This window comes from Trichomycterus rosablanca, chromosome 5 (genome assembly GCF_030014385.1).
Source record: "Trichomycterus rosablanca isolate fTriRos1 chromosome 5, fTriRos1.hap1, whole genome shotgun sequence".
NCBI lineage: Eukaryota > Metazoa > Chordata > Actinopteri > Siluriformes > Trichomycteridae > Trichomycterus > Trichomycterus rosablanca.
The window spans coordinates 1,740,717-1,766,467 of NC_085992.1; the positions used below are offsets into that span (position 1 = coordinate 1,740,717).

The 25,751-nt window shown below is 44.9% G+C and overlaps 1 protein-coding gene across 3 annotated transcripts in view; it reads left to right on the forward strand.

The window, feature by feature from the left end:
- The window catches only part of stox2a (storkhead box 2a), a 43,658-nt gene that overhangs the window by 2,111 nt on the left and 15,796 nt on the right, over positions 1-25,751 (forward strand). Inside the window, exon 1 of one of the 3 annotated variants that reach the window (XM_062995495.1) lies at positions 12,810-12,974. The exons of the other annotated variants lie outside the window; for them this stretch is intronic. Within the exon in view, the coding sequence (XP_062851565.1) occupies positions 12,836-12,974 (139 nt within the window). The 5' untranslated portion in view covers positions 12,810-12,835. Of the gene's footprint in view, positions 1-12,809; positions 12,975-25,751 lie in introns of those variants that run through there. 3 annotated transcript variants of the gene reach the window in all.

Below are 25,751 nucleotides of genomic sequence, written 5' to 3' on the forward strand. Positions count from 1 at the left end.
GCTTGGGTTTAAATCTCAGTTCCAGTTGTAGCCTAGCGGGTAAGGTAGTGGACTAGTAATCGAAAGGTCGCTGGTTTAAGCCCCACCACTGCCAGGTTGCCACTGTTGGGCCCTTGAGCGAGGCATTTGAGCCTCAATTGCTCAGACTGTGTTCATGCCAAGTGGGTTTAAAGTGAGTCGCTTTGGATAATGTAAATTTCAAAGCTGTTGTGTGAGGCTCAGGTTGCTTTGTGCACAGTGGTACAGTCATGCTTGGATAGGAAAGGACCTTCCCTAAACTGTTGCTGCAAAGTTGGAAGCATATAATTAATTTATTACACCTGTTGGCAACTGTTGTGGCTAAAACACATGAATTCAGTAATTAGAAGGGCGTCCCAATACTTTTCTATTTGTAGCGTATATCTACTGGACAAACAGTCGTTTCAAGGGTGAGAAACTGGTGAAATGGGCCTCCCATGAGTGATAAGCAAAACACACACACACACACACACACACACACACACACACACACTTGTTGCTTTCAGTGCTTTCCTGTGTAGTGAGGTCGGGTCATGAGATGTTTCAGTCCTCCGAGCTCAGGAGAACCTGAAGCCTGAGCTACGTGTGGGTTCTGAGGTTTGGAAAGTGTGTAGCATGTGAACGTGGGCAGCTGAAATTGAGGTCAGGTCAGAGGTAATCCCTAACTGGGCGTCACTCTTCCACTTCTGTTTGGCGTGAGTGTAAAGGAATTCTGTTAATCAGTACAACAGGATTTATTCCTAAGGAAACTCTGGAGCGGTGGCTTCTCCGTCCCGAGGTTCTGGATTTGTGGTGGAACTTGGCACTGATGGTTGATGTTGTCATTCCTCTGTTCTTCTGTTCTTCAGCACGTTTGAAGTGAAGCTGGGATGAAAGGATTTAAGTCCAATTTGTTCCTAAAGCACGTAAAGTTCACGATCTCGTATGCTCTACCTTAAAAAGTCCACCTTAACTGGCTCTGCTTTATTAAACCTGCCGGTCTTGTCAGCGTGACCTGTGTGGGGAATGTAATAAACACCCCCATCATCATCCTCACAAAACGTCTATTGTCCAGGCTGTAGCGCTGACCTAACCTGCTACACGACGTATATATGCTGACCAAAAGTATGTGGACACTCATACTGATATTCGTTCAGGTGCTCAGCCGTTCCTGTTCCAGAATGATCGAACCCCTGTGCACAAAGTGACGTCCATAAAGACGTGGTTTGAAGAGTCTGGTGTGGAGGAACTTCAGCAGCACAGACTTGGTATTCTTGGTACAATTCATTAGGATTTAGGATGGCACCACATGCTGTTTTTAGGCTTGTGTGGCCAGCAGCATGACCATGAAAACCCGATCCATGAATGATGCTTTCAGGAGCAGTTTGGAATTCAATAGTGAAGGTCCTACATCTATTTGTACTTAATGAAATGCATATAAATGAAACAGAATGTTATTTCGCATTAAAGGGAAAAAATGACCTTGTAACGTGGAACAGTTGGCGTACAGAGACTGACTGAGTAGCGAGACAGGAAAACAATCTCGTTCTACTCTTTCTATTACAGCGGTACCTTGTAACCCGACGTCCCCTAAACTCAAAATCTTTGAAACTCGACGCCCCTCGTGGAGGAATTTCTACCCTTAAACTCGACGCGTGTGTGACCGCCTCTGAGCTGAATCTGCATCAGTGTGGAATAAGCGTCAGATCCAGGGTTACAGCTCCACATGTATCTGTGTTTATCTGGATTCTCCTCCCTGTTTCACTTTTAAACTTGTGTTACAGCTCCAGCTTCTGAGAAACGGTGAGAATCAGAATCAGCTTCTCCCAGAGTCTAAAACGTTTCTGGTTGAAAATAAAGCTTAACGTGGTTTAATGTAGTAAAAGAAGGAGACAGGAGCACTAAACTTCTCTTCATTATTACTGCTCATAAGTTCCTCCACTCATCACATTCCTCACTCGCTGTTTTACTACAGTAAGTCACGGTAAGTTTTGTTTACAGACACTCAACAGTGCTAAATCGGTTTTGTCACTTATTATGTGAATGCGCCGGTGCTGAAGGAAATACGGTATTCCAACATTGAGCATCTCCTCCATTAAGAAGCGTCAGGAAACAATAAAGAAGTAAAACTAAAGTGCAGCTTTTATTGTATTTTTATTGATGTGTAACTGTTAGTAATTGTATTTCAGTGTGTTTATATTATATTTGTGTTATTTTCAGTGTTTAAGTGTCAAAAACAACCTCATTATTTTACATGAGACTAAAATATCTGCAGCTCCACGGGACCATGGACGCATTAACAGGTTTCACAAACATCCTTATGGGGGAAAATACCTCGAAACTCAACGTCTTTAAAACTCGACGCCACTCCCAGAACCGACTGACGTCAAGTTTTAAGGTAACACTAGTTGAAAATTTGCATCTAGAGCACTTACTGCAAAATTGCGACCTCCAGGTACTTTAAAGTGCTCGTTGTTGGTGTTTATGTCGGAAGCAGAGACGAACGTGTAGAGCTCCAACCTTTTAATTCAGTTTCAAAGCTTTTGCTCCGTGCTAGATTAAACACGTCGGACGAGATGATGGGCATCAGCCAGGAAACGACTTTCTCCCGCTGGAGCGTAATTGTACATAATCACACGTCTGGAGGTTCTGATGTCGTGTAGGGAGCTGGAGGTGCACGAAGAACCTGGAGCATCGACCACAGACGTTTGTACTCGAGCAGCCTTTCATTATCACGTTAACGGGAGCCGTGACGGTGCGGGGCGGAGGCTTTCTCACGGATGTGCAGGTGATCAGGTTTCAGATTTCTAAGGAGGACACGGACCAGGAGTTCTGGGGCTTTTTCCTAAACAATGTCGTCTCACAGGTGTAATTATTAAAGGACTGTAAAATGTGGGACGATCCGACACTGACGTGATTTAGTCAGATGTGAAGGAGAACGTTAGGGTCACATTAGGACATCAGGTAGAACCGGGGTCATTCCAGGTCCTGTAGGTCGTCCTTTCTGAATTTCTTCCACCCAAATCTGCCACTTCCTCTTTCGATAAACCCAAAGGTGGCCTGATAACAGAGCGCTTCTGTAGTCTTCATGTTCAGTCCCACAACCCTTATCTAGGTGTGGGTGGGTAGAACTTCATCTACATCTTCTCTGCATTGAAAGAACTTGGTGTATCTGTCCTTGGCCCTTGGTGTATTACCCTAGCCTAGTTATGGGTTCGAATCTGAGCAGTGCTATGGACTGGACATTGGCTACGTGTGTGTGTGTGTGTGGATTTGTGCCCCGTGATGCCAAGTGATGCCACATCGCTCCACTGCTGCGCTGCCTTCAGCTGCTTTCTGTAGCCGCATGGATTCTCTGTAAAACAATGATGCTGCCGTGTGTGTGTGTGGGGATTTGTGCCCCGTCCAGGATCAAATGATTGAAAAATGAAGTCCATAAAACAACACGATCTTACCGACTGATTAAAGGAACAATTATAATAAAACTACAGGAATAAACAGACATGCTTTGTAAGGATCATGGTCACATGACTGTGGGTCACATGGGGCACAAAATTACCCACAGTAACTTAATCCACTCAAAGTGATTTTATTTTGCTTCAAACTTATGAGTTTCATTACACTCAGAAAACTCAGAAAAATGGTCATAGACGCCCTGATGAACTAATCAAACCAGATCAAACATTGATTATGTCGTTCCGACCAGAGATAGTCACACAGCGACTTCAGACTCGACTCGGACTCGTTTCAAATGACTCAGACTCGACTCATGACTCGCAAAAAATGACTCGTATACAACAAAAGTCAGCAACATTAGTTACGTGTGATTATTATATATATATATATATACGTATATATATATGATCCAACATCATTCTGATCGTGTCATTTTCTGCTCTCTAATAATAATAACGCTCCGGCCGTCTTAACCCGCAACGCACGCAATGTGTAAATGTTCCAGCCAGCTTCCGGCGTAGTGATGAAGCGTCGCTCCCTACTTAAAATGGTGGAGTACCCTACGTAGTGCACTTCACAGTAACGACCGGGGTGAATGGAACGCTCCTACAGAATCGGCGCTAACGGTTGAAAGAGCGCTTTCTGAACCAATCAGAGCTTCTGATTGTAATTGTTAGTAAGAAATGCTGTTATTTGCATTTATTCAGTTTGCGTCACACAGATGACGCGGTAATGAAACGCTCGATCGGCTTTCTAACGACTTCCTGTTTTACTTCACCACCGGGAAAAGTTTGGAGGTTTTTAATTATAAGCACATTTACAAAATAACAAATACAATTCCTAATGGGACGCACGCTTATAAATGTAATAGCGTCTGGAAGAACAGAAGCTAAGGTAAGCAGCGGTTATGATTGTTTTTGCCGTGTTTGGGATTTTGGCCGCTGTGCCGTGATTTATCGAGCGCTTTTGTTCTGTAATGAAAACAAAACGTATCAGTTGAAGCTTTTAACTGGAACCTTCTTGTTACAGAAATTACATTCATTTACACAATGAGGAGGAAAGTAAAGACACGAAGTAAAACGGCTAAATACACTCGCTAATCTGTTGTTGTTTTTATCTGAACTTACTGATTATTTCTTTATTTCTACGCTACATTTCCAATATATGTTTTGTGTTTATTATATTGACTCGTGACTTGACTCGGACTCTAGCCTAAAGACTCGTGACTCATATTTTGTGACTTGTGAACATCTCTGGTTCCGACACAGTACACAGTTCGCACAGTATAGCTAAAAGTATGTGGACAGCCTTACTGAGTAATAAGCTCGGGAGAATCAGCCACACCCATTGGCTTGGTGTTGACTGGACAGCCGGCTGGTTCCTCATGTACGACATCAGAAAGATTCGTCCGTTCCTCTCTATGGAAGCCACTCAGGTTCTCATCCAGTCTCTCGAGATTACGAGGCTGGACTTGAACGTGCGACCCTCTCCAAGATCCAAACAGTCCAAGGGTTTCCAATGAACCCAAGTGATGCCAAGTCGCCCCACCGCTGCACTGTTTTCAGCTGCTTTCTGTAGCCGCATGGATTCTCCGTAAACAATGATGCTCGCCTATAAACCCAAAAACGGACCTTGACCTACTGTAGAGAACTCATTAAGCCCTGATGTGTACCACGCACCCTTAGAGACACGTCTGGCTTGTCTTGATCCACCCATCAGAACTCGAGGTTCTCCTCTGTTCCTGCACCGAGGTGGTGGAGTCGATAACGAGGTTCATCATGTTTCACTACATTTACATTTGTGGCAATTAGCAGACGCTTTCATCCAGAGCCACTTATATTTATGACTGAATACAGTTTGAGGGTCTTGCTCAGGGGTCCAACAGTGGCAACTTGGTAGTAGTGAGGCTTGAACCAGGAACCTTCTGATTACTAGTCCAGTACCTTAACCGCTGAGCTACCACTGCTCTACTGCCCTTACTAAGCACTTACCCTGCGTGTACTGACGTTCTATTTCCTCACCTGATCATGATCCGCATTATTGACTTCCAGACATGACCCTCCCTATTTATCCGGGCTTGGGACCGGCACTACAGTGCACTGGTTTATGCATCCTAGCGGCCGGGTAGCTATAGGACAATTCAGTGTCTCCAATTAACCTGACTGCATGTTTTTGGACTGTGGGAGGAAACCGGAGCTCCCGGAGGAAACCCACGCAGACACGGGGAGAACATGCAAACTCCACACAGAAAGGACCCGGATCGCCCCACCTGGGGATGAACCGAGGACATTATCCTTTGTTTTAACAAGGTTCCAGCAGATTTGAGTTCCTAGACTCGTCTATATTTGTTCCAGAATGAGAAGAAAATGTTTACTGAGAGAGGAACTTCTGTAGGTCGTTCTGGATCTTAAAGAGCTTCTGCTGAATGCTGTAAATGATTTATAAACGCTTTGACTTCAGCGGCCTGCAGACGATTAAACACTTTTAAGGTGAATTGAAACGTCGATTGTGAGCCAGACCTCGTCTAACATCAGTACCAGACTTGTTTTTAACGGCTGCGGGTTCGGAATGGGACGTCCATGAACTTGCGCATGACGGGACTTGGGATGACATTACGGGGTCCCACCACGCCGAGCGCTTTTCCTCTGCAGGCGGGAGGAGGAAGGAAGGCGTGAGGACCAGCAGGAAAAGGAACCGATGCCACAACATACACTTCACATTATCAATGGCAGGAAAGGGAGGAGAACCGAGAGCGAAGAATAGAGGGAAACGATCCGAGGAACACAAATCATCGCCGCGGAGAGAGTGAGCATCGGATCTGGCAACGTGAAGCAGGCTAGAAGGTCTCAGAAGCAGCCTCGATCTAAAGAGATTCAAATTCTAAGGCTCTGGGACTCCTGAGAACCACAGTGAGAGCCATTATCCACAACTGGAGAAAACATGGAACAGTGGGGAACCTTCACAAGAGCTGGAATTTCACCAAGAACGCATTGAGAACTCATCCAGGATGTCATACAAGAACTGCAGGCCTCACTTGCACATTATTCCACATTAATAAAGGAGCCGGACTGCTCCACTTGGGATTTGAACCCAGGACCTTCTTGCTGTAAGGCAACAGTGCTACCCACCGAACCACCAAGCCACACTCACAGATAATTAAAAAATATATGCATTTCCCTTTTCCTCCCGAATTAGTCATATCCACTTCCCAGTTGTAACTCCTCTACTGCTGCTGACTGAGGAGGGTTGTACCTACCACGCCCCCTTCGACACGTGCGCAGACACAGTTGCCGACCACTTCTTTTCACCCGTACGAGGCAGGTTCACACTGGTATCAGTATCGCGCACTGCTGTCCATTATTCACCGTCTGTGTGCAGCACCTCGAGCAGCCACCAGAGGTCGCAATTGCAGCAGCGATCTGAATTTCATGAGGCGTGCGCCCTTTACCGATTCCTTCTCATTCGCCCGTGCTTTGGTGGATCGGCTGATCTCCATGTTCCTCCACTTCTGTACAGGCGCCTCAGGGTACTAACCAGGGTCCTTACACAGAATCGAAGACCCCACCCATTTTTAGTCCCGTCTTTTACCACCCAGCTGACTAGAGGCTGATTTTGTCTGCTTCAGGCACCAGGGGGCGCCCAGCCAACCGGTAGCAGAGCCGAGATTGTTTTCGGTCATTTATTCTTTACCGGTAGCTGCTCAGATGCAGGGCGGAGCTCCATCTCCAGTCCGACGCTTTTCACGCTGGTTCGTACCACCTACAAAATAAAAGTCTGAACCGGAGCGCGTTGAGAGATGACCGTCGTCCTCGTGTGTGTAATAATTCACCCTGACGCACCATCAGGACCACCGGCCGGACGCTTGTACTGACGTCCCCGTATTACTGCTGTTCACTCTGGAATTTGTCTTCAAAATCACACACACACACACACACACACACACATGCAGATTTACACACACACACACACACACACACACACACACACATGCAGATTTACACACACACACACACACACATTTCTGTCTCTGCAGAACCGTTGAGCTCATCAGCATGAGTTGCGATTACGTTGCCATGGTTACACCTGCCGTTACGACTTGGGAAGAAGATGGCTGCTGTGTGTGTGAGTGTTTGTGTGTATAGGTGTGTGTGTGTGTGTGTATGAATGTGTGTATGGCTGCATATGTGTGTATATCAGTGTGTGTTGGTGTGTGTGTGTGTATTTGTTTCTGTGTGTATGTTTATGTGTGTATGCACATCGGTGTGTATGTGTGTATAAGTGTGTATATCTGTGTGTATTAGTGACTGAATGTGTGTGTGTATGAGTGTGTATATGTGTATGAAAGACTGAATGTGTGTGAGTGTGTGTGTGAGTGTGTGTGTGTGTGTGTGTGTGTATTAGAGTGTATGTGTGTGTGTGTGTGTGTGTGTGTGAGAGTGTATCTGTGTTCAGACCAGTTATTCAGTGCTCTGTAGACGCCCCTCTGGCAGCAAGCTTTACTCACCTGGATTTAGGTGGTTTTTCTCGTTTCTCTCAAGCGCCGTCAGATTGGATGTTGAGTGTCTTTAAACTTTAATAAAATAGAGACAAACACAGATGCACAGAAATACACAGACAGACAGACAAACAGACATAGACCTACTGAAAAACAAACACAAACAGACAAACAAAGAAAAACAGACAGACACACAGTCAGACACAGACAGACAAACACAGACAGACAAACACAGACAGTCAGACACAGACAGACAAACACAGAGTCAGACACAGAAAGTCAGACACAGACAGACAAACACAGAAAGTCAGACACAGACAGAGAAACACAGACAGACAAACACAGACAGTCAGACAGACAGAGAAACACAGACAAACACAGAAAGTCAGACACAGACAGACAAACACAGACAGTCAGACACAGAGAAACACAGACAGACAAACACAGACAGTCAGACACAGACAGACAAATACAGACAAACACAGAAAGTCAGACACAGACAGACAAACACAGACAGTCAGACACAGACAGACAAACACAGACACAGACAGACAAACACAGACAGACAAACACAGACAGACACAGACAGACAAACACAGACAGTCAGACACAGACAGACAAACACAGACAGTCACACACAAACAGATGAACAAAGAAAAACAGACAGACAAACGGACAGAGACAGAGACAAATAAAAACACAATTTTATTTCATGGGGAATGTTTATTGACATTTATAATTGTGATTGATTATTGGGATTGTTGGAAGTGATTGTGGTTATTGGGATTGTTGTGATTGATTATTGGAATTACTGGGAGTGATTACTGTCATTATTGGGATTGATTACTGTGATTGATTACTGTGATTATTGGGATTGTTGTGATTGATTATTGGAATTACTGGGAGTGATTAATTATTGTGATTATTGGAAATGTTGTGATTAATTATTGGGATTGATTACTGTGATTTGGTGTGATTGATTATTGGGATTGATTAGATACGGATTGCTCGGTGATGGAACGTTTACTGGCTCACAGTAATCACACATGTAACCTGACATTATGAGGAGAATCAGGATGCAGTAACACTTCACTACCAGCAGGTGGCGGAAGAGCGCTGAGAGCAAAATCACCATTCGGTCATTAAAGTCTCCAAACTGACCCTGATGTTCCTCAACCATACACTCATTCCTCCATGATGTTCCTCCAACCACACACTCATTCCACCATGATGTTCCTTCAATCTCACACTCATTCCACCATGATGTTCCTCCAACCACACACTCATTCCACCATGATGTTCCTTCAATCTCACACTCATTCCACCATGATGTTCCTCCAACCATACACTCATTCCACCATGATGTTCCTTCAATCTCACACTCATTCCTCCATGATGTTCCTTCAATCTCACACTCATTCCACCATGATGTTCCTCCAACCACACACTCATTCCACCATGATGTTCCTTCAATCTCACACTCATTCCACCATGATGTTCCTCCAACCACACACTCATTCCACCATGATGTTCCTTCAATCTCACACTCATTCCACCATGATGTTCCTCCAACCACACACTCATTCCACCATGATGTTCCTTCAATCTCACACTCATTCCACCATGATGTTCCTCCAACCTCACACTCATTCCACCATGATGTTCCTCCAACCACACACTCATTCCACCATGATGTTCCTTCAATCTCACACTCATTCCACCATGATGTTCCTCCAACCACACACTCATTCCACCATGATGTTCCTTCAATCTCACACTCATTCCACCATGATGTTCCTCCAACCATACACTCATTCCACCATGATGTTCCTTCAATCTCACACTCATTCCACCATGATGTTCCTCCAACCACACACTCATTCCACCATGATGTTCCTTCAATCTCACACTCATTCCACCATGATGTTCCTCCAACCATACACTCATTCCACCATGATGTTCCTTCAATCTCACACTCATTCCACCATGATGTTCCTCCAACCTCACACTCATTCCACCATGATGTTCCTCAAACCACACACTCATTCCACCATGATGTTCCTCAATCTCACACTCATTCCACCATGATGTTCCTCCAACCTCACACTCATTCCACCATGTTCCTTCAACCTCACACTCATTCCACCATGTTCCTCCAACCACACACTCATTCCACCATGTTCCTCCAACCACACACTCATTCCACCATGATGTTCCTTCAATCTCACACTCATTCCACCATGATGTTCCTCCAACCTCACACTCATTCCACCATGATGTTCCTCAAACCACACACTCATTCCACCATGATGTTCCTCAATCTCACACTCATTCCACCATGATGTTCCTCCAACCTCACACTCATTCCACCATGTTCCTTCAACCACACACTCATTCCACCATGTTCCTCCAACCACACACTCATTCCACCATGATGTTCCTTTAACAACTGTTACTATATATCTTATTCTTTATTGCCATCATTTCTGTATATCTCTTTATATATATCATTCTTTTTTGACTATCTATTCATATCTCATTTTCTGTTACCATATATCTCACTCTTTCTCACTACCTATATTTATCTCATTTTCTGTTACTATATATCTCATTCTTTCTTGCTAATTTTTTGTCAGTATATACTGCATCTCCTTTGTCTCGCTAGCATCTTTATCTCAATTTCTCCTACTATAGAGCTCATTCTTTCTCACTATCATCTCTATATATCTTATTTTTCTCATTATATATCTCTGTCTCATTTTCTGTTACTGTAGATCTCACTCTTACTTGCTATCCGTCTCTATCTCATTATCAGGCATGTTATGTGTCATAGTGAGAACTCTCTCTCTTTTACTATATAGCTCGACTCTGTCACATCATCTCCATCTCATTCTTTTTCTCACCTTTATTTCATACTTTTGCTAATTATGTTTATCTCGTTTTCCCTTGATTGCTATTTTTATCAATTGTCATTTTATCTTTTGTTTGCTACAGCAAAATCTCCATTCATCTCTTGCCTACTGTTCGTCTATCTCAGTCTATCTCGCACTCATACTCTCTTACTTAATATACATTGTATTGTTACTCATGTCCTGTTTCTATACATCTCATTTTACCTTGCTATTTATCTCTATCTCATCTTCTGTTAGTATAGATCTCATTCTTTCTCGTTATCTATCTCTATCTCATCTTCTGTTACTAAAGAAATCATTCTTTCTCACTATCCATCATTGTGTCATTTTCTGTTACTATATATCTATATCTGTCTATCTCAGCCTATCTCGTTTCCTTTATATCTCATTCTCACGTTCGTACTATATGTTCCGCCATCTCTCGCTCCCTCGTTTTCTCATTTTCTCTCTATTACAAGATCTGTTCTGTCCCTTGCTTACTGTTTGTATCTCGCTTTATCTCATCCTCATCTGCTTGCTATCTCAAGTTTATTGTTTTCTGCTCACTATCTTTCTCATTCTCTTACTACTGAGCTCTTTCTTTCTCACTATCATCTCTGTATATCTCATTTTTCTCATTATATATCTCTATCTCATCTTCTCTTACTAAAGAAATAATTCTTTCTCACTATCATTGTCTCATTTTCTGTTATTATATATCTATAGCCATCTATCTCAACCTATCTCGCACTATCTCGTTTGCTTTATATCTCATTCTCACGTTCGTGCTATACGTTCCGCCGTCTCTCGTTCCCTCGTTTTCTCATTTTCTCTCTATTACAAGATCTGCGCTGTTCTTTCTCTCGCTTACTGGTCGTATCTCACCCGCTCTCATCTCATCTCGCTTTATCTCGTCCTCACCTGCTTGCTATCTCGAGTTTATTGTTTTCTGCTCACTATCTCACTCATTCTCCAGTCTTCTCTTTTTTTGCTTACTATCTCTATCACACACACACACACACACACTCGCTCGCTCTCGCTCTCTGTTAGACGTGTGCACTCACACTCAATCGCTCAGTCTCCCGCGCCCCCTCCCATGTACGCCACACACACACACACACACACACACACACACACACACACACACACCCTATCGGAAGGTGCTTGCAGCAGCAGCAGCAGCAGCAGCAGAGGAAGCAGGGATACGGCCGTGTGAATAAACCCGTGTGTGTCCTTCTCAGCGTGGAATTACCGGAAAAAAGGACCTCGTCTCTTCACGCCTCCGTCCATTCCCTCGTCCTCCTGGCTGGTGCCGTCCGAATTATTTTGGATTTTTGGGTTTTATCGGAGACAGGGGTCGCTGCTGGCGGATCGGAGGAGAACGCCAGCGTCCGTCAGCCCGCCTCTCGTGCACCTGATCTGATTTTTTAAGGTCACCTCTAAAAAAAAAAAGCGAACCTTTATTCTCGGCTCTTTGTCATCCCGCCGGACGGCTCGCTGTGTGTCGGCGGTACGTTGAAGGAAGCTATTGTTGGACACGGAGGCCTCGCGCTCTATCGCTCGCTCTCCCTCCGCAGTATCCTTCCCTCCCTCCCTTCCACCCTCCCTCCCCTTCCTCCCTCTCCACTCCGTCCTCGCGCTCTCGGCGAAAAAACACAGCGCTCGCCTCTTCTCCCGGCCCGCCGCCCGTCACTCATTCTAATGTGCGTTCTGAGGAGCGTCTCTCCGGATGTTTGGCTTGGGGTCGGGCGGGCTGGCTCGAGCCCAGACCGTGTCTCGTTCCTAGTGCGTGTGGGCCAGATAAACCCTCACCATGCAGCTAGCCTGACGCCCGGACCGGGGTGCCCCGTGCCAATGTGGGAGAACTGAAACGTCACATCGGCACCCCCTGTCCTCCTTCCTCCCTGCTCCTCGTACCCCTTTCCCTTGCACCCCCTGTTTGCCCCCCCCCACCCACCCTTCCGTCCCCCGTCCCCCTCGTCGGTACGACGTGACGATGAAGAAATCGCGCAACCTGCGGAGGGCATGGCCTGGTCCGGACGTGCCCGATCTGGGTCCGGATCGTGAAAAGGACTACCGGCTCCGTAAGCACTTTCCCACCTCACTGCCCCCTCTCGCGCCCTACATCACACCAGGTGGGTCCTAGTGTGTCGTGTTAGCCTAGCATGCTAGCAGGGGTAGTATCTGTGTGTGTGTGTGTGTGTGTGTGGAGTAAAGCTGCACGATAATGGCTGGCACGATATCACTAATATTATTATTCTATCATTATTATTAATCATGATTCATCCTGTGCAAGAACAATGCAGCTGCTTTATCCTGGTCAGGGTTACGGTGGGTCCGCTACCTCTAGCCTTCACTGAAACGCTGTCCGCCACCGATCAGGCTTCAGTCCAGACCGCTAATAAAAATCATGCTTGATTACAGCAGACGTAAATAGTTCAGGTCTGTAGATGCACCAAGCTTCACAACCAGCTTCAGATTTTTGGCTGGTAGCTGCTACGCTGGTTTACCCTCCTGGTATAAACAACCCGCTCACTGTTTGGTTCTTTGGTTTGAGTTCTGAAGAGAACCTCCAAAGTAGCTCTGAAAACCTCCAAGATACAGCGGTATCTTGAAAGATGTTGAGTTTCGAGGTATTTTCTCCCATAAGGATGTTTGTGAAACCTGTTAATGCGTCCATGGTCCCGTGGAGCTGCAGATAATTTAGTCTCATGTAAAATAATGAGGTTGTTTTTGACACTTAAACACTGAAAATAACACAAATATAATATAAACACACTGAAATACAATTACAAACTGTTAAACATCAATGAAAATACAATAAAAGCTGCACTTTAGTTTTACTTCTTTATTGTTTCCTGACGCTTCTTAATGGTGGAGATGCTCGATGTTGGAATACCGTATTCCCTTCAGCACCGGCGCATTCACATGAGAAGTGACAAAACCGCTTTTGTGCTGTTGAGTGTCTGTGAACAAAACTTAACGTGACTTACTGTAGTAAAACAGCGAGTGAGGAATGTGATTAGTGGAGGAACTTATGAGCAGTAATAATGAAGAGAAGTTTAGTGCTCCTGTCTCCTTCTTTTACTACATTAAACCACGTTAAGCTTTATTCTGAACCAGAAGCGTTTTAGACTCTGGGAGAAGCTGATTCTGATTCTCACCATTTCTCAGAAGCTGGAGCTGTAACACAAGTTTAAAAGTGAAACAGGGAGGAAAATCCAGACAAACACAGATACATGTGGAGCTGTAACCCTGGATCTGACGCTTATTCCACACTGATGCAGATTCAGCTCAGATTCACACTCAAGCTGAACGCTGAACAAAGCAGCTGGCGGTTTTGCTTTTCACAATTCTCCAAAGTGGCTTCGTAATCTGTGAGTCTAGTATAGGCTAAGAGGTTAGGAGTGGCCAGTTCCCCTCCTGGAAAGTTTTCATAAGGTGGGAGAGAACTCATGTGGATGCAGATTAAACCCTGGTCCCTGGAGCTGTGTTACACCATCACTAGCCGCTACACTGCTGTGCCACACCATTACACGTGGTAATAATAATAACAACCGAATGTAAGGCTAACTTTAGTTGACGTAGCGGCGTTGCTGCATTTGTTTTGATTAGAATTGTAGCCAGGATGTAAACATGGGTCGCTGGTGCTGCACAATAACAAGGGCTCTGGGGAACTGTGTTTATGGTGTTGTGACCCATTTGGGGGTCTGTAATCTCACAGTGGAGTGTGTGTTTATATTTCTGTTAGCATGTTTGGCATTTTGGGTCCAGTGGTGTGTGTGTGGTGAATAGGGTGTGTGTGTGTGTGGGGGCTTAATTAAAAGAAATACAAATAAAATAATGGAAATACGAGAAAGAATAAGTGGCACATTGGTGAAGCTGGTAATGAGGATACCACAGAGCAATGTGGGTATTGGGTATTTGGTGTATTGGGTATTTGGTGTATTGGGTATTTGGTGTGTTGGGTAATTGGTGTACTGGGTATTTGGTGTACTGGGTATCTGGTGTGTTGGGTAATCGGTGTACTGGGTATTTGGTGTATTGGGTATTTGGTGTGTTGGGTATTTGGTGTGTTGGGTATTTGGTGTACTGGGTATCTGGTGTGTTGGGTAATTGGTGTACTGGGTATTTGGTGTATTGGGTATTTGGTGTGTTGGGTATTTGGTGTGTTGGGTATTTGGTGTACTGGGTATTTGGTGTGTTGGGTAATTGGTGTGTTGGGAATTTGGTGTGTTGGGTATTTGGTGTATTGGGTATTTGGTGTGTTGGGGATTTGGTGTATTGGGTATTTGGTGTGTTGGGTAATTGGTGTACTGGGTATTTGGTGTATTGGGTATTTGGTGTGTTGGGGATTTGGTGTGTTGGGTAATTGGTGTACTGGGTATTTGGTGTACTGGGTATTTGGTGTGTTGGATAATTGGTGTGTTGGGGATTTGGTGTGTTGGGTAATTGGTGTACTGGGTATTTGGTGTATTGGGTATTTGGTGTGTTGGGGATTTGGTGTATTGGGTATTTGGTGTGTTGGGGATTTGGTGTGTTGGGTAATTGATGTACTGGGTATTTGGTGTATTGGGTATTTGGTGTGTTGGGGATTTGGTGTACTGGGTATTTGGTGTGTTGTGGATTTGGTGTATTGGATATTTGGTGTGTTGGGGATTTGGTGTTGGGTAATTGGTGTACTGGGTATTTGGTGTATTGGGTATTTGGTGTACTGGGTATTTGGTGTATTGGGTATTTGGTGTGTTGGGGATTTGGTGTACTGGGTATTTGGTGTGTTGGGGATTTGGTGTACTGGGTATTTGGTGTATTGGGCATTTGAAGTATTAGGGATTTTGAGTATTGGGTATTTGAGGTATTGGGTATTTGGTGTGTTGGGGATTTGGTGTACTGGGTATTTGGTGTGTTGGGGATTTGGTGTGTTGGGGATTTGGTGTGTTGGGGATTTGGTGTACTGGGTTTTTGGTGTGTTGGGGATTTGGTGTGTTGGGGATTTGGTGTACTGGGTATTTGGTGTGTTGGGGATTTGGTGTGTTGGGGATTTGGTGTGTTGGGGATTTGGTGTGTTGGGTATTTGGTGTGTTGGGGATTTGGTGTACTGGGTATTTGGTGTGTTGGGGATTTGGTGTGTTGGGGATTTGGTGTGTTGGGTATTTGGTGTGTTGGGGATTTGGTGTACTGGGTATTTGGTGTGTTGGGGATTTGGTGTGTTGGGGATTTGGTGTGTTGGGGATTTGGTGTACTGGGTATTTGGTGTGTTCAGGATTTGGTGTGTTGGGGATTTGGTGTGTTGGGGATTTGGTGTGTTGGGGATTTGGTGTACTGGGTATTTGGTGTGTTGGGGATTTGGTGTGTTGGGGATTTGGTGTGTTGGGGATTTGGTGTGTTGGGGATTTGGTATAGGTGTGATACCCTGTGTTGTCACCTCATCAGGAATGGGGAGTATTTCACCAGGTGTGACCCAAGTGTTTAGTATAAAATGTAATCAATTACTGTATAAACAGAAATACGAGTTTGCTGATGATCTGTGTGAGTAAAACTAGGTGCTAAAATCCCGCAGCGTTGAAATACGGGGTGAAATAAAGAGAGCGAGTGAGTTAGCCGTCATTCATCATTTTATTGTGAGGAATTACATCACCGCGGTCGTAGCGACGGTTTCAGATATAAATACAGACGAGCGGCTCGTGCGTTCGCCTACGTTTCTCTAGTGAGGATGAAAACGAGAGACGAGGGGAGATGTGTAAATCTGCTCCTCTGTTTTTCCCTCCATTTTGGTGTGTGCTAGCACAGGACGCTTCGGCAGATTAGCATCGGCTGATGTGTGGCGCGGTGACGAAACACACTGACAAACGTCACTCTGTCCCGGGAGAGCAAGAGAGGGGGGAAGGATGAACGAAACCGGGGGGGGGGGGGGGGGGGGGGGGGGTATGAAGTGCTCCGATTTCTTTCATTTCTCCCTGAACGGTCGCACCGGCTAACGTTAGCATGCCGTGCGGTAGCTAACGTGTTCTGGTGTGTGTGTGTGTGTGTGCTGGCATGGGGTAGTAGTGTAGTAGTTTGTGTGTGTGTGTCCTCGTGTGCTGCCGGGAGGTGGGAGGAGAGAGTTAGCCTAGCTGACGTCGTTAGCTCACAGGCTAACCTCCCTGCGCACTTGTTCCTAGCATCTCCGACACAAAGCCGCCGTCGGCGTGCACACACACGAAGGTGATTCCAAAAACAAAACGTTCTAAGGGTGTCCCGTGTTTTACGCCACGATGGGATCAGTTTCATTCCCGTTACAGAAGCGGATCTGAAGCGTATTAAAACATGAGCGAAGCGTAAAACATGTTCATGTGTGTAAAATACAGGATAAACACAGTCAGACTTGTTAGCGCTCAGTCTTACGTTGGTGTAAATAACTGCGATGTACTAAATTAATATTCGTTTATATACAAAAGACTTGGCGAGAAAAATAAACAGGTTGAGTTTTCATTGTTTGGGTTCAGTAGTGTGTGATGGTGTATTAAGCTCCGTAAAAGTTTGAGATGTGAAACAATAATGTCATTCTAAATGTTTTGTGTATTTTTGGATCCGTGTTGTCGTTTCTGCCTTCGTAGAATGTCGTAGTCAAAACACTGACATCATGCGCCCGTTTTTTCTAGAATAAAGGAGGTGCGGTCACGTCACGAGAGTTGTTTACGCTGCACGACAGTTTATAGAATTGAATACAGAAGACCCTTGAGTTACGAACGGTTTACCATACGAACATTTCGGGTTACGAGCGATCTTTTTCAACCTAATGTACAAACTAATTTCTCTCTCTCTCTCTCTCTCTCTCTCTCTCTCTATATATATATATATATATATATATATATACAGGGGTTGGACAATGAAACTGAAACACCTGTCATTTTAGTGTGGGAGGTTTCATGGCTAAATTGGACCAGTCTGGTGGCCAATCTTCATTAATTGCACATTGCACCAGTAAGAACAGAGTGTGAAGGTTCAATTAGCAGGGTAAGAGCACAGTTTTGCTCAAAATATTGCAATGCACACAACATTATGGGTGACATACCAGAGTTCAAAAGAGGACAAATTGTTGGTGCACGTCTTGCTGGCGCATCTGTGACCAAGACAGCAAGTCTTTGTGATGTATCAAGAGCCACGGTATCCAGGGTAATGTCAGCATACCACCAAGAAGGACAAACCACATCCAACAGGATTAACTGTGGACGCAAGAGGAAGCTGTCTGAAAGGGATGTTCGGGTGCTAACCCGGATTGTATCCAAAAAACATAAAACCACGGCAGAATTAAATGTGCACCTCAACTCTCCTGTTTCCACCAGAACTGTCCGTCGGGAGCTCCACAGGGTCGATATACACGGCCGGGCTGCTATAGCCAAACCTTTGGTCACTCGTGCCAATGCCAAACGTCGGTTTCAATGGTGCAAGGAGCGCAAATCTTGGGCTGTGGACAATGTGAAACATGTATTGTTCTCTGATGAGTCCACCTTTACTGTTTTCCCCACATCCGGGAGAGTTACGGTGTGGAGAAGCCCCAAAGAAGCGTACCACCCAGACTGTTGCATGCCCAGAGTGAAGCATGGGGGTGGATCTGGCATTCCCTTGGCCCAATACTTGTGCTAGATGGGCGCGTCACTGCCAAGGACTACCGAACCATTCTGGAGGACCATGTGCATCCAATGGCGGTGCCGTGTATAAGGATGACAATGCACCAATACACACAGCAAGACTGGTGAAAGATTGGTTTGATGAACATGAAAGTGAAGTTAAACATCTCCCATGGCCTGCACAGTCACCAGATCTAAATATTATTGAGCCAATTTGGGGTGTTTTGGAGAAGCGATCACATAGTGACCTGGCCACTATCCTGCAAGAAGAATGGCTTAAAATCCCTCTGACCACTGTGTAGGACTTGTATATGTCATTTCCAAGACGAATTGACGCTGTATTGGCCGCAAAAGGAGGCCCTACACCATACTAATAAATTATTGTGGTCTAAAACCAGGTGTTTCAGTTATTTTGTCCAACCCCTGTATATATATATATATATATATATATATATACAGTGAGCGAACAATCGGACAGCGGACGGTGTTTTTCCGGTGTTTTCTTTATATTTTGTAAAATTCAATATTAAAACGTCCCCAAAAAAGGTGCAGAGAAAGCGTAGTGGTGAGAAAATGAACAAATCTATTACATTTGTTGTTGTATAATTACTCCTGCCAGTAGGGGACAGTGAGTAAGAGAGAAGAAGGAAGTCCGCTGAGTAAAATCTTTCTTTCGTGCAATTACACCTACAAAATACAACACTACTAAAATAAAGAAGGAAATAATAGAGAAATATGAGAGTTATTGTTGTTTCTGGTAGATATGTTTTATTAAAAAGAAGGAAATGTATTATGGTGTATAGTACAGCACACGTACTGTACTGAAATGTGATGTGTGTTTATGTACAGTACTACTGTGTATTGTTCATTGTTTATTACAGGAATGTCTTTTCTATAATTTAAGATTAAGGGAAAATATATGTGTACTTATAACTAAAAAGAGCATTTAAGACATTAGAGAGGTTAGGTTAGGGGTAAGGGGGGTTTGGGAGGTCTGGCACGGATTAATTCTATTTACATTATTTCTTATGGGAAAAATAGGTTTAACTAACAATCATTCCGACTTAAGAACAGCCCTTCAGAACCAATTACATTCGTAAGTCAAGGGTCGACTGTACTTCAGAAATCTGTTCATTAAATGAGACTTTTCATCTGACCTGTTAGTAAATTATTGGACAAACGATAATAAGTATTTTTGCTATTTAATGAACCGTTTTGTAAAAGGAATCGTACTCCAATACATTTATCAGAAACTCTGTATCATTGCCATTTCCATTTTCTGTATTTAGCAGACGCTCTTATCCAGAACGACTTACAGAAGTGCTTCCATAGTGAACATGTCATTTCTCTAGTTTAAGTAAACAGCAGTCGAAGAACACAAATCTGCTGAAACCTGTTAGGACCAAAGTGTTTGTTGTTGTTTTGTTTTTTTTGGAAATGAAAAAAAATGTTAGTAAATAAGTGCAAGTCAGCTTAAGTGTTTAGTAAAAAGGTGATGAAGGTTTTTAATCGTTTTTTAAAGACAGCAAGAGACTCAGATGTTCGGACAGACAGAGGAAGTTCATTCCACCACTTGGGTGCTAGAACAGAGAAGAGCCTTGATGCTTGTCTTCCTTTAGTCCTGGATGGAGGCTCAAGTCGAGCGAGACTAGAGGCTCGGAGGTTGCGTGGTACAGAGCGGGGTTTGATTAGACCACGAAGGTAGCTTGTGGCTGCTCCATTTTTGGCTTTGTAGGCGAGCATCAGTGTTTTAAACTGAATGTGTGCAGCTACAGGAACCCGGTGAAGAGAACACAGCAGTGGGGTGATGATGAGGCAGCAGTGGGGTGGTGTGGCAGCAGTGGGGTGATGAGGAAGCAGTGGGGTGATGTGGCAGCAGTGGGGTGATGATGTGGCAGCAGTGGGGTGATGTGGCAGCAGTGGAGTGATGAGGCAGCAGTGGGGTGATGTGGCAGCAGTGGGGTGATGATGAGGCAGCAGTGGCGTGATGATGTGGCAGCAGTGGGGTGATGATGTGGCAGCAGTGGGGTGATGATGTGGCAGCAGTGGAGTGATGAGGCAGCAGTGGGGTGATGTGGCAGCAGTGGGGTGATGATGAGGCAGCAGTGGCGTGATGATGTGGCAGCAGTGGGGTGATGATGTGGCAGCAGTGGGGTGATGTGGCAGTGTTTGGGCTGGTTAAAAACCAGGCGATCAGCTGCATTTTAAATGAGCTGCAAGGGTTTAATAGTGGACATGGGAGCTCCTGCCAGGAGGGAGTTGCAGTAGTCCAACCGTGAGATTACAAGTGATTGCACCAGAATCTGGGTAGCTTCCCTGGAGAGAACTGGCCGAATCTTCCTGATATTGTACAGGAGGAACCGGCACGATCTTGTCATGTTGGCTACACACGGAGAGAAGGTCAGCTGGTTATCCAGGACAACACCAAGGCTTCTTACCTTATCAGATGGTCTGATCTGGGAGTCATCAAAAGAAATGACTAGGTCCTGGGTTGGAGACTGATCTCCGGGAATGAGCAACATCTCTGTCTTGCTGGGATTAAGTTTCAGATGATGAGCTGAAATCCATTGTGAGATATCTCGCAGACATGCTGAGATGCGAGCTGAGACTTGTGTGTCTGAAGGAGGAAATGACAGAACGAGCTGAGTGTCATCTGCATAGGAGTGGTAGGAGAAGCCATGGGAGGCTATGACCTTACCCAGAGAGCGAGTGTAGATAGAGAAAAGAAGTGGGCCAAGTACAGAGCCCTGAGGAACACCGGTTGAGAGAGTGCATGTAGATATGGATCCCCTCCATGACACTTGGTAGGAGCGCCCTTCGATGTAGGAGGCCATCCATTGCCATGCTGAACCTGTTACTCCAAGGTTGGAGAGAGTGGTCAGGAGAATGCCGTGATTCACTGTGTCGAAGGCTGCAGAGAGGTCAAGAAGAATGAGGACCGATGACAGTTTGGCTGCTTTGGCTGCATGAAGCTTCTCAGTAACAGCTACCAGTGCTGTTTCCGTAGAATGTGCTGCCTTGAAGCCAGACTGGTACGGATCGTGGAGGTCATTCTGAGTGAGAAAGGCAGATAGTTGGTTATAGACAGCACGTTCAAGAATTTTGGATAGAAAAGAGAGGAGTGAGACAGGTCTGTAGTTGTTAATGTCTGTAGTGTCTAGTGTAGGTTTCTTAAGAAGGGGAATGACCTGAGCACAGCAAAAAACGCCACCAGTAATTTACTTCATTATTATTATTAACTTAAGTATATTATTATTAACTGCAGAGTTTCTGTTCTGTTTTTAAGCTGTCAGTCAACGTGCCAGATAAAGAATAATGTATTTAAATATAGTCTGTAAAACACAAGGACACACTTGAGCAGAAACAAAAGGGTATTTGGGTGCAACTCCGCCAGCTACTCAGTCCAAACGCTGACCAGAAAAAACACGACAGGGAAACCAGAAGCAGCTAAAACTCGAGACTCTGCCACGCCACCCACGGGAAAACAGAAGGGTGCCATGACAGCTACCAAACCAGTCCCAGACATTGTTTACTGATTTCCTGAAAACCAGAGCTGACGGCAACAAGAGAGTTAGCGAAAGAAGACTGCAGTGCTAGCTTGTGGGTTAACATGTTTACAATTGCTCTAAATTGTGGGTAAGTTTGTAGCTGCAATATTAGTTTGTATGCTATATTGTTTACTCAGTATTTGTTTATCTGTGTCAGCTTGTTCACTTCAGTGCTAGTTTGTGTGTTATCTTGTTTACCGCAGTGCTAGTGCTAGTTTGTGGGTTAGCTTGTACACTCGCTTGCTGGTTTGTGTGTAAGGTTGTTTATTGAAATGCATTGTACGTGTTGGAACGTGTTGCTCCAAAAAGTGTTTGTACCGCTCAGTGTTAAGGGAGCCGTTACAGATGTGTATTACCAGCTGATGCTAAGGGAGGCAAGTCGTAGCCTAGTGGTTAAGGTACCGGACTAGTAATCAGAAGGTCGCTGGTTCAAGCCCCACCACTGCCAGGTTGCCACTGTTGGGCCCTTGAGCGAGGCCCTTAATCCTCAACTGCTTTAACAATATACGCTTTGGCTAAATGCAGAAAATGTTAATGTAACAGTATTGAAGTATTGGGACGCCCCATCTAATTTTTTAGTGTTTTAGCCACAATAACATTTGCGTACGTAATAAATGAGTTGTATAAAGGAAATTATATGCTTCCAATTTTGCAGCAACACTTTAGGGAAGTACTTTTCCAGTTCCAGCATGAGCACGCTCTCTAAAGACCTGAAGAAAAGATCCAGGGTTCTCTACAGAGCCCTGACCTCAGAACCACTCAACAGCTCTGGGATGAACTGGAACATCAACTGAGGCTTCCTTGACCAATTTAAGTGTCCACAGATACTTCAAAGTCTTGTGAGAAGCTTCTCAGAAGAGCGATTGTTGTTCTAGCTGAAAAGATCCCACAGAGGTCGTTCTATTTTAATACCATTAGTTATCGAAACAGTACGTCCGACAAGCTCACGATCAGGTGTCCAAATACTTTTGGCTATATAGTGTATCTGGAAGAGTATCTGTACATCATAGATAAAGGAGATTTGCTCTCAGAAATAGGCTGCACTTACATTAGTATTATTTAAGACGGATGAGCATGAATGTACATTTTAGCCGATCCGGTCCTGATATCCTTGTGGTGTATGGGTGTAATGCACGACTCCCTGTCTCACTCACTCTCTCTCTGTGTACCAGCTGGGAGAGAAAGGAGGCCACGCTGGTGCATTAATAGAACAGCTTCTGTAGTAACACGAGTAATCGTGAGTGAGGGATTGTGAGAAAAGGACAGAGATAACAGAGTAACATGGTAATATGGGCGGCACTGTGGTTCGGTGGGTAGCAGTGTTGCCTCACGGCAAGAAGGTCCTGGGTTCGATTCCCAGGTGGAGCGGTCTGGGTCCTTTCTGTGTGGAGTTTGCATGTTCTCCCTGTGCCCACGTGGGTTTCTTCTAGGTGCTCCGGTTTCCTTCATGGCATTCGTCATTCATGTGTGTGTGAGTGTGACTCCTGTACAACCTGTGTGTTGAGTATCTGAGTGTGTGTGTGTGTGTGTGTGTGTGTGTGTGTGTGTGAGACCCCTGTACGACCCGTGTGTGTGTGTGTGCAAGACTCCTGTACGACCCATGCGTGTGTGTGTGTGAGACCCCTGTACGACCCATGTGTGTGTGTGTGTGTGTGAGTTTCTGATGTGTGAGACCCCTGTATGACCCATGTGTTGAGTATCTGATGTGTGTGTGTGTGTGTGTGTGAGACCCCTGTACGACCCATGCGTGTGTGTGTGTGTGTGTGTGTGAGACCCCTGTACAACCCATGTGTGTGTGTGTGTGTGAGACCCCTGTACAACCCATGTGTGTGTGTGTGTATGTGTGTGTGAGACCCCTGTACGACCCATGTGTGTGTGAGTATCTGATGTGTGTGTGTGTGAGACCCCTGTATGACCCATGTGTTGAGTATCTGATGTGTGTGTGTGTGTGTGTGTGTGTGAGACCCCTGTGTGTGTGTTGGTTCGGTGGGAAGCAGTGCAGCCTCACAGCAAGAAGGTCCTGGGTTCGATTCCCAGGTCGAGCGGTCTGGGTCCTTTATGTGTTGAGTTTGCATGTTCTCCCTGTGCCCACGTCTTCCTGTGTTCGCATGGGTTTCCTCCGGGTGCTCCGGGTTCCTCTCACAGTCCAAAGACATGCAGTCAGGTTAACTGATCAAAGTGTGTGTGTGTGTGTGTTTGTATGTGTGTGTGTGCCTTGTGATAGACTGGCGACATGCCCAGGGTGTTTCCTGGGTTTGCTTAATGAATCGGACCCACCACGACCCTGACCAGGATAGAACGGTGGTAAAACAGACATTATAAAACGGATAGTTCCGGTCCTAAAATCTGATTGGCTGAGCCGCGTTCGAAGCCGTTGTAAAATCCCCGATAAACGCACACCTATGACCACCTCACATCATTCCATATTAATACGCCACTGAATAGAAAAAATTAATGTTATTTTCGCCCTCATGTTGCCTAGCAACACTGTTAATCGAACTATTTTGTGTCGCGGAAGAATGCTTTATTGTAAGTTTATACACAATAAATACATTTATGAATTAAACATTGTTGTATTTATTATATTTTATGTTGACCGCCGTTTTATAAAAGCAATAAGCCACTCGAGACCGTGCATTACTGTTATGATTTTAGCACGGGGAAAAACGTCATCCCCGTGCTAATATCACAGTAATGCACGGCCTCTCGTGGCTTATTGCTTTAATGAATGAACGTTTCTCACCAGTGTGACACTTGTAATGACCAGTCACATGACTTGAAGCCTGGCATCAGTGGCGCATCACATTTACACACAGTTCGGGCTGAAACAGAAGTTCAGGTGTAAAAACACACGTGTTGAGCTGTAATAAACCTGTAGTGACCGGTACGAAGGTCCATCCTGGTCTGTCCTGGTCTCTCCTGGTCCTTCATGTCTGTGTGTGTGAGGACGGAGACCTGGACTCTGTCACCGTGTCCCCCGGTGCATCTGCCTGACACACACCGCTCTCAGAATAGCAGCATCTCAGGATTTCACTGGCTGTTACAGGTGTGTGTGTGTGGATGCTGCACAGATTCAGTGAGTGAGGGTTCGGTGCTGCTGTGAGACGATCCGCTCAGTCGTTTTTGTGCCGAATGATTTTGTGTTACCCACGCCGGCTCTGTCCTGATTACTGTGTGTGTTATCTGATCCCATGTGTGTGTTCAGTATTCTGATGTGTGTGTGTGTTGAGTATCTAATCTGATGTGGGTGTTCACTATTAGATAAGTGATGAGCAGTTGTGTATGAGAGAGAGAGAGTGTTGAGTGTATATATAATAATGATAATAATAATAATAATAATATGTTACATTTATATAGCGCCTTTCACAATCCCAAGGACGCTTATATGTGACCCCTGTACGACCCATGTGTTGAGTATGTGATGTGTGTGTGTGTGTGTTTGTGTGTGTTGAGTATTTGATGAGTGTGTGTGTGTGTGTGACCCCTGTAGACCCATATGTTGAGTATCTGATGTGTGTGTGTGAGAGTGTGTGAGAGACCCCTGTAGACCTGTGTGTTGAGTATCTAATGTGTGTGTGTTGAGTATCTGATGTTTGTTTGTGTGTGTTGAGTATCTGGTGTGTGTGTGTGTGTGTGTTGAGTATCTGATGTTTGTGTGTGTGTTGAGTATCTGATGTTTGTGTGTGTTGAGTATCTGGTGTGTGTGTGTTGAGTATCTGATGTTTGTGTGTGTGTTGAGTATCTGATGTTTGTG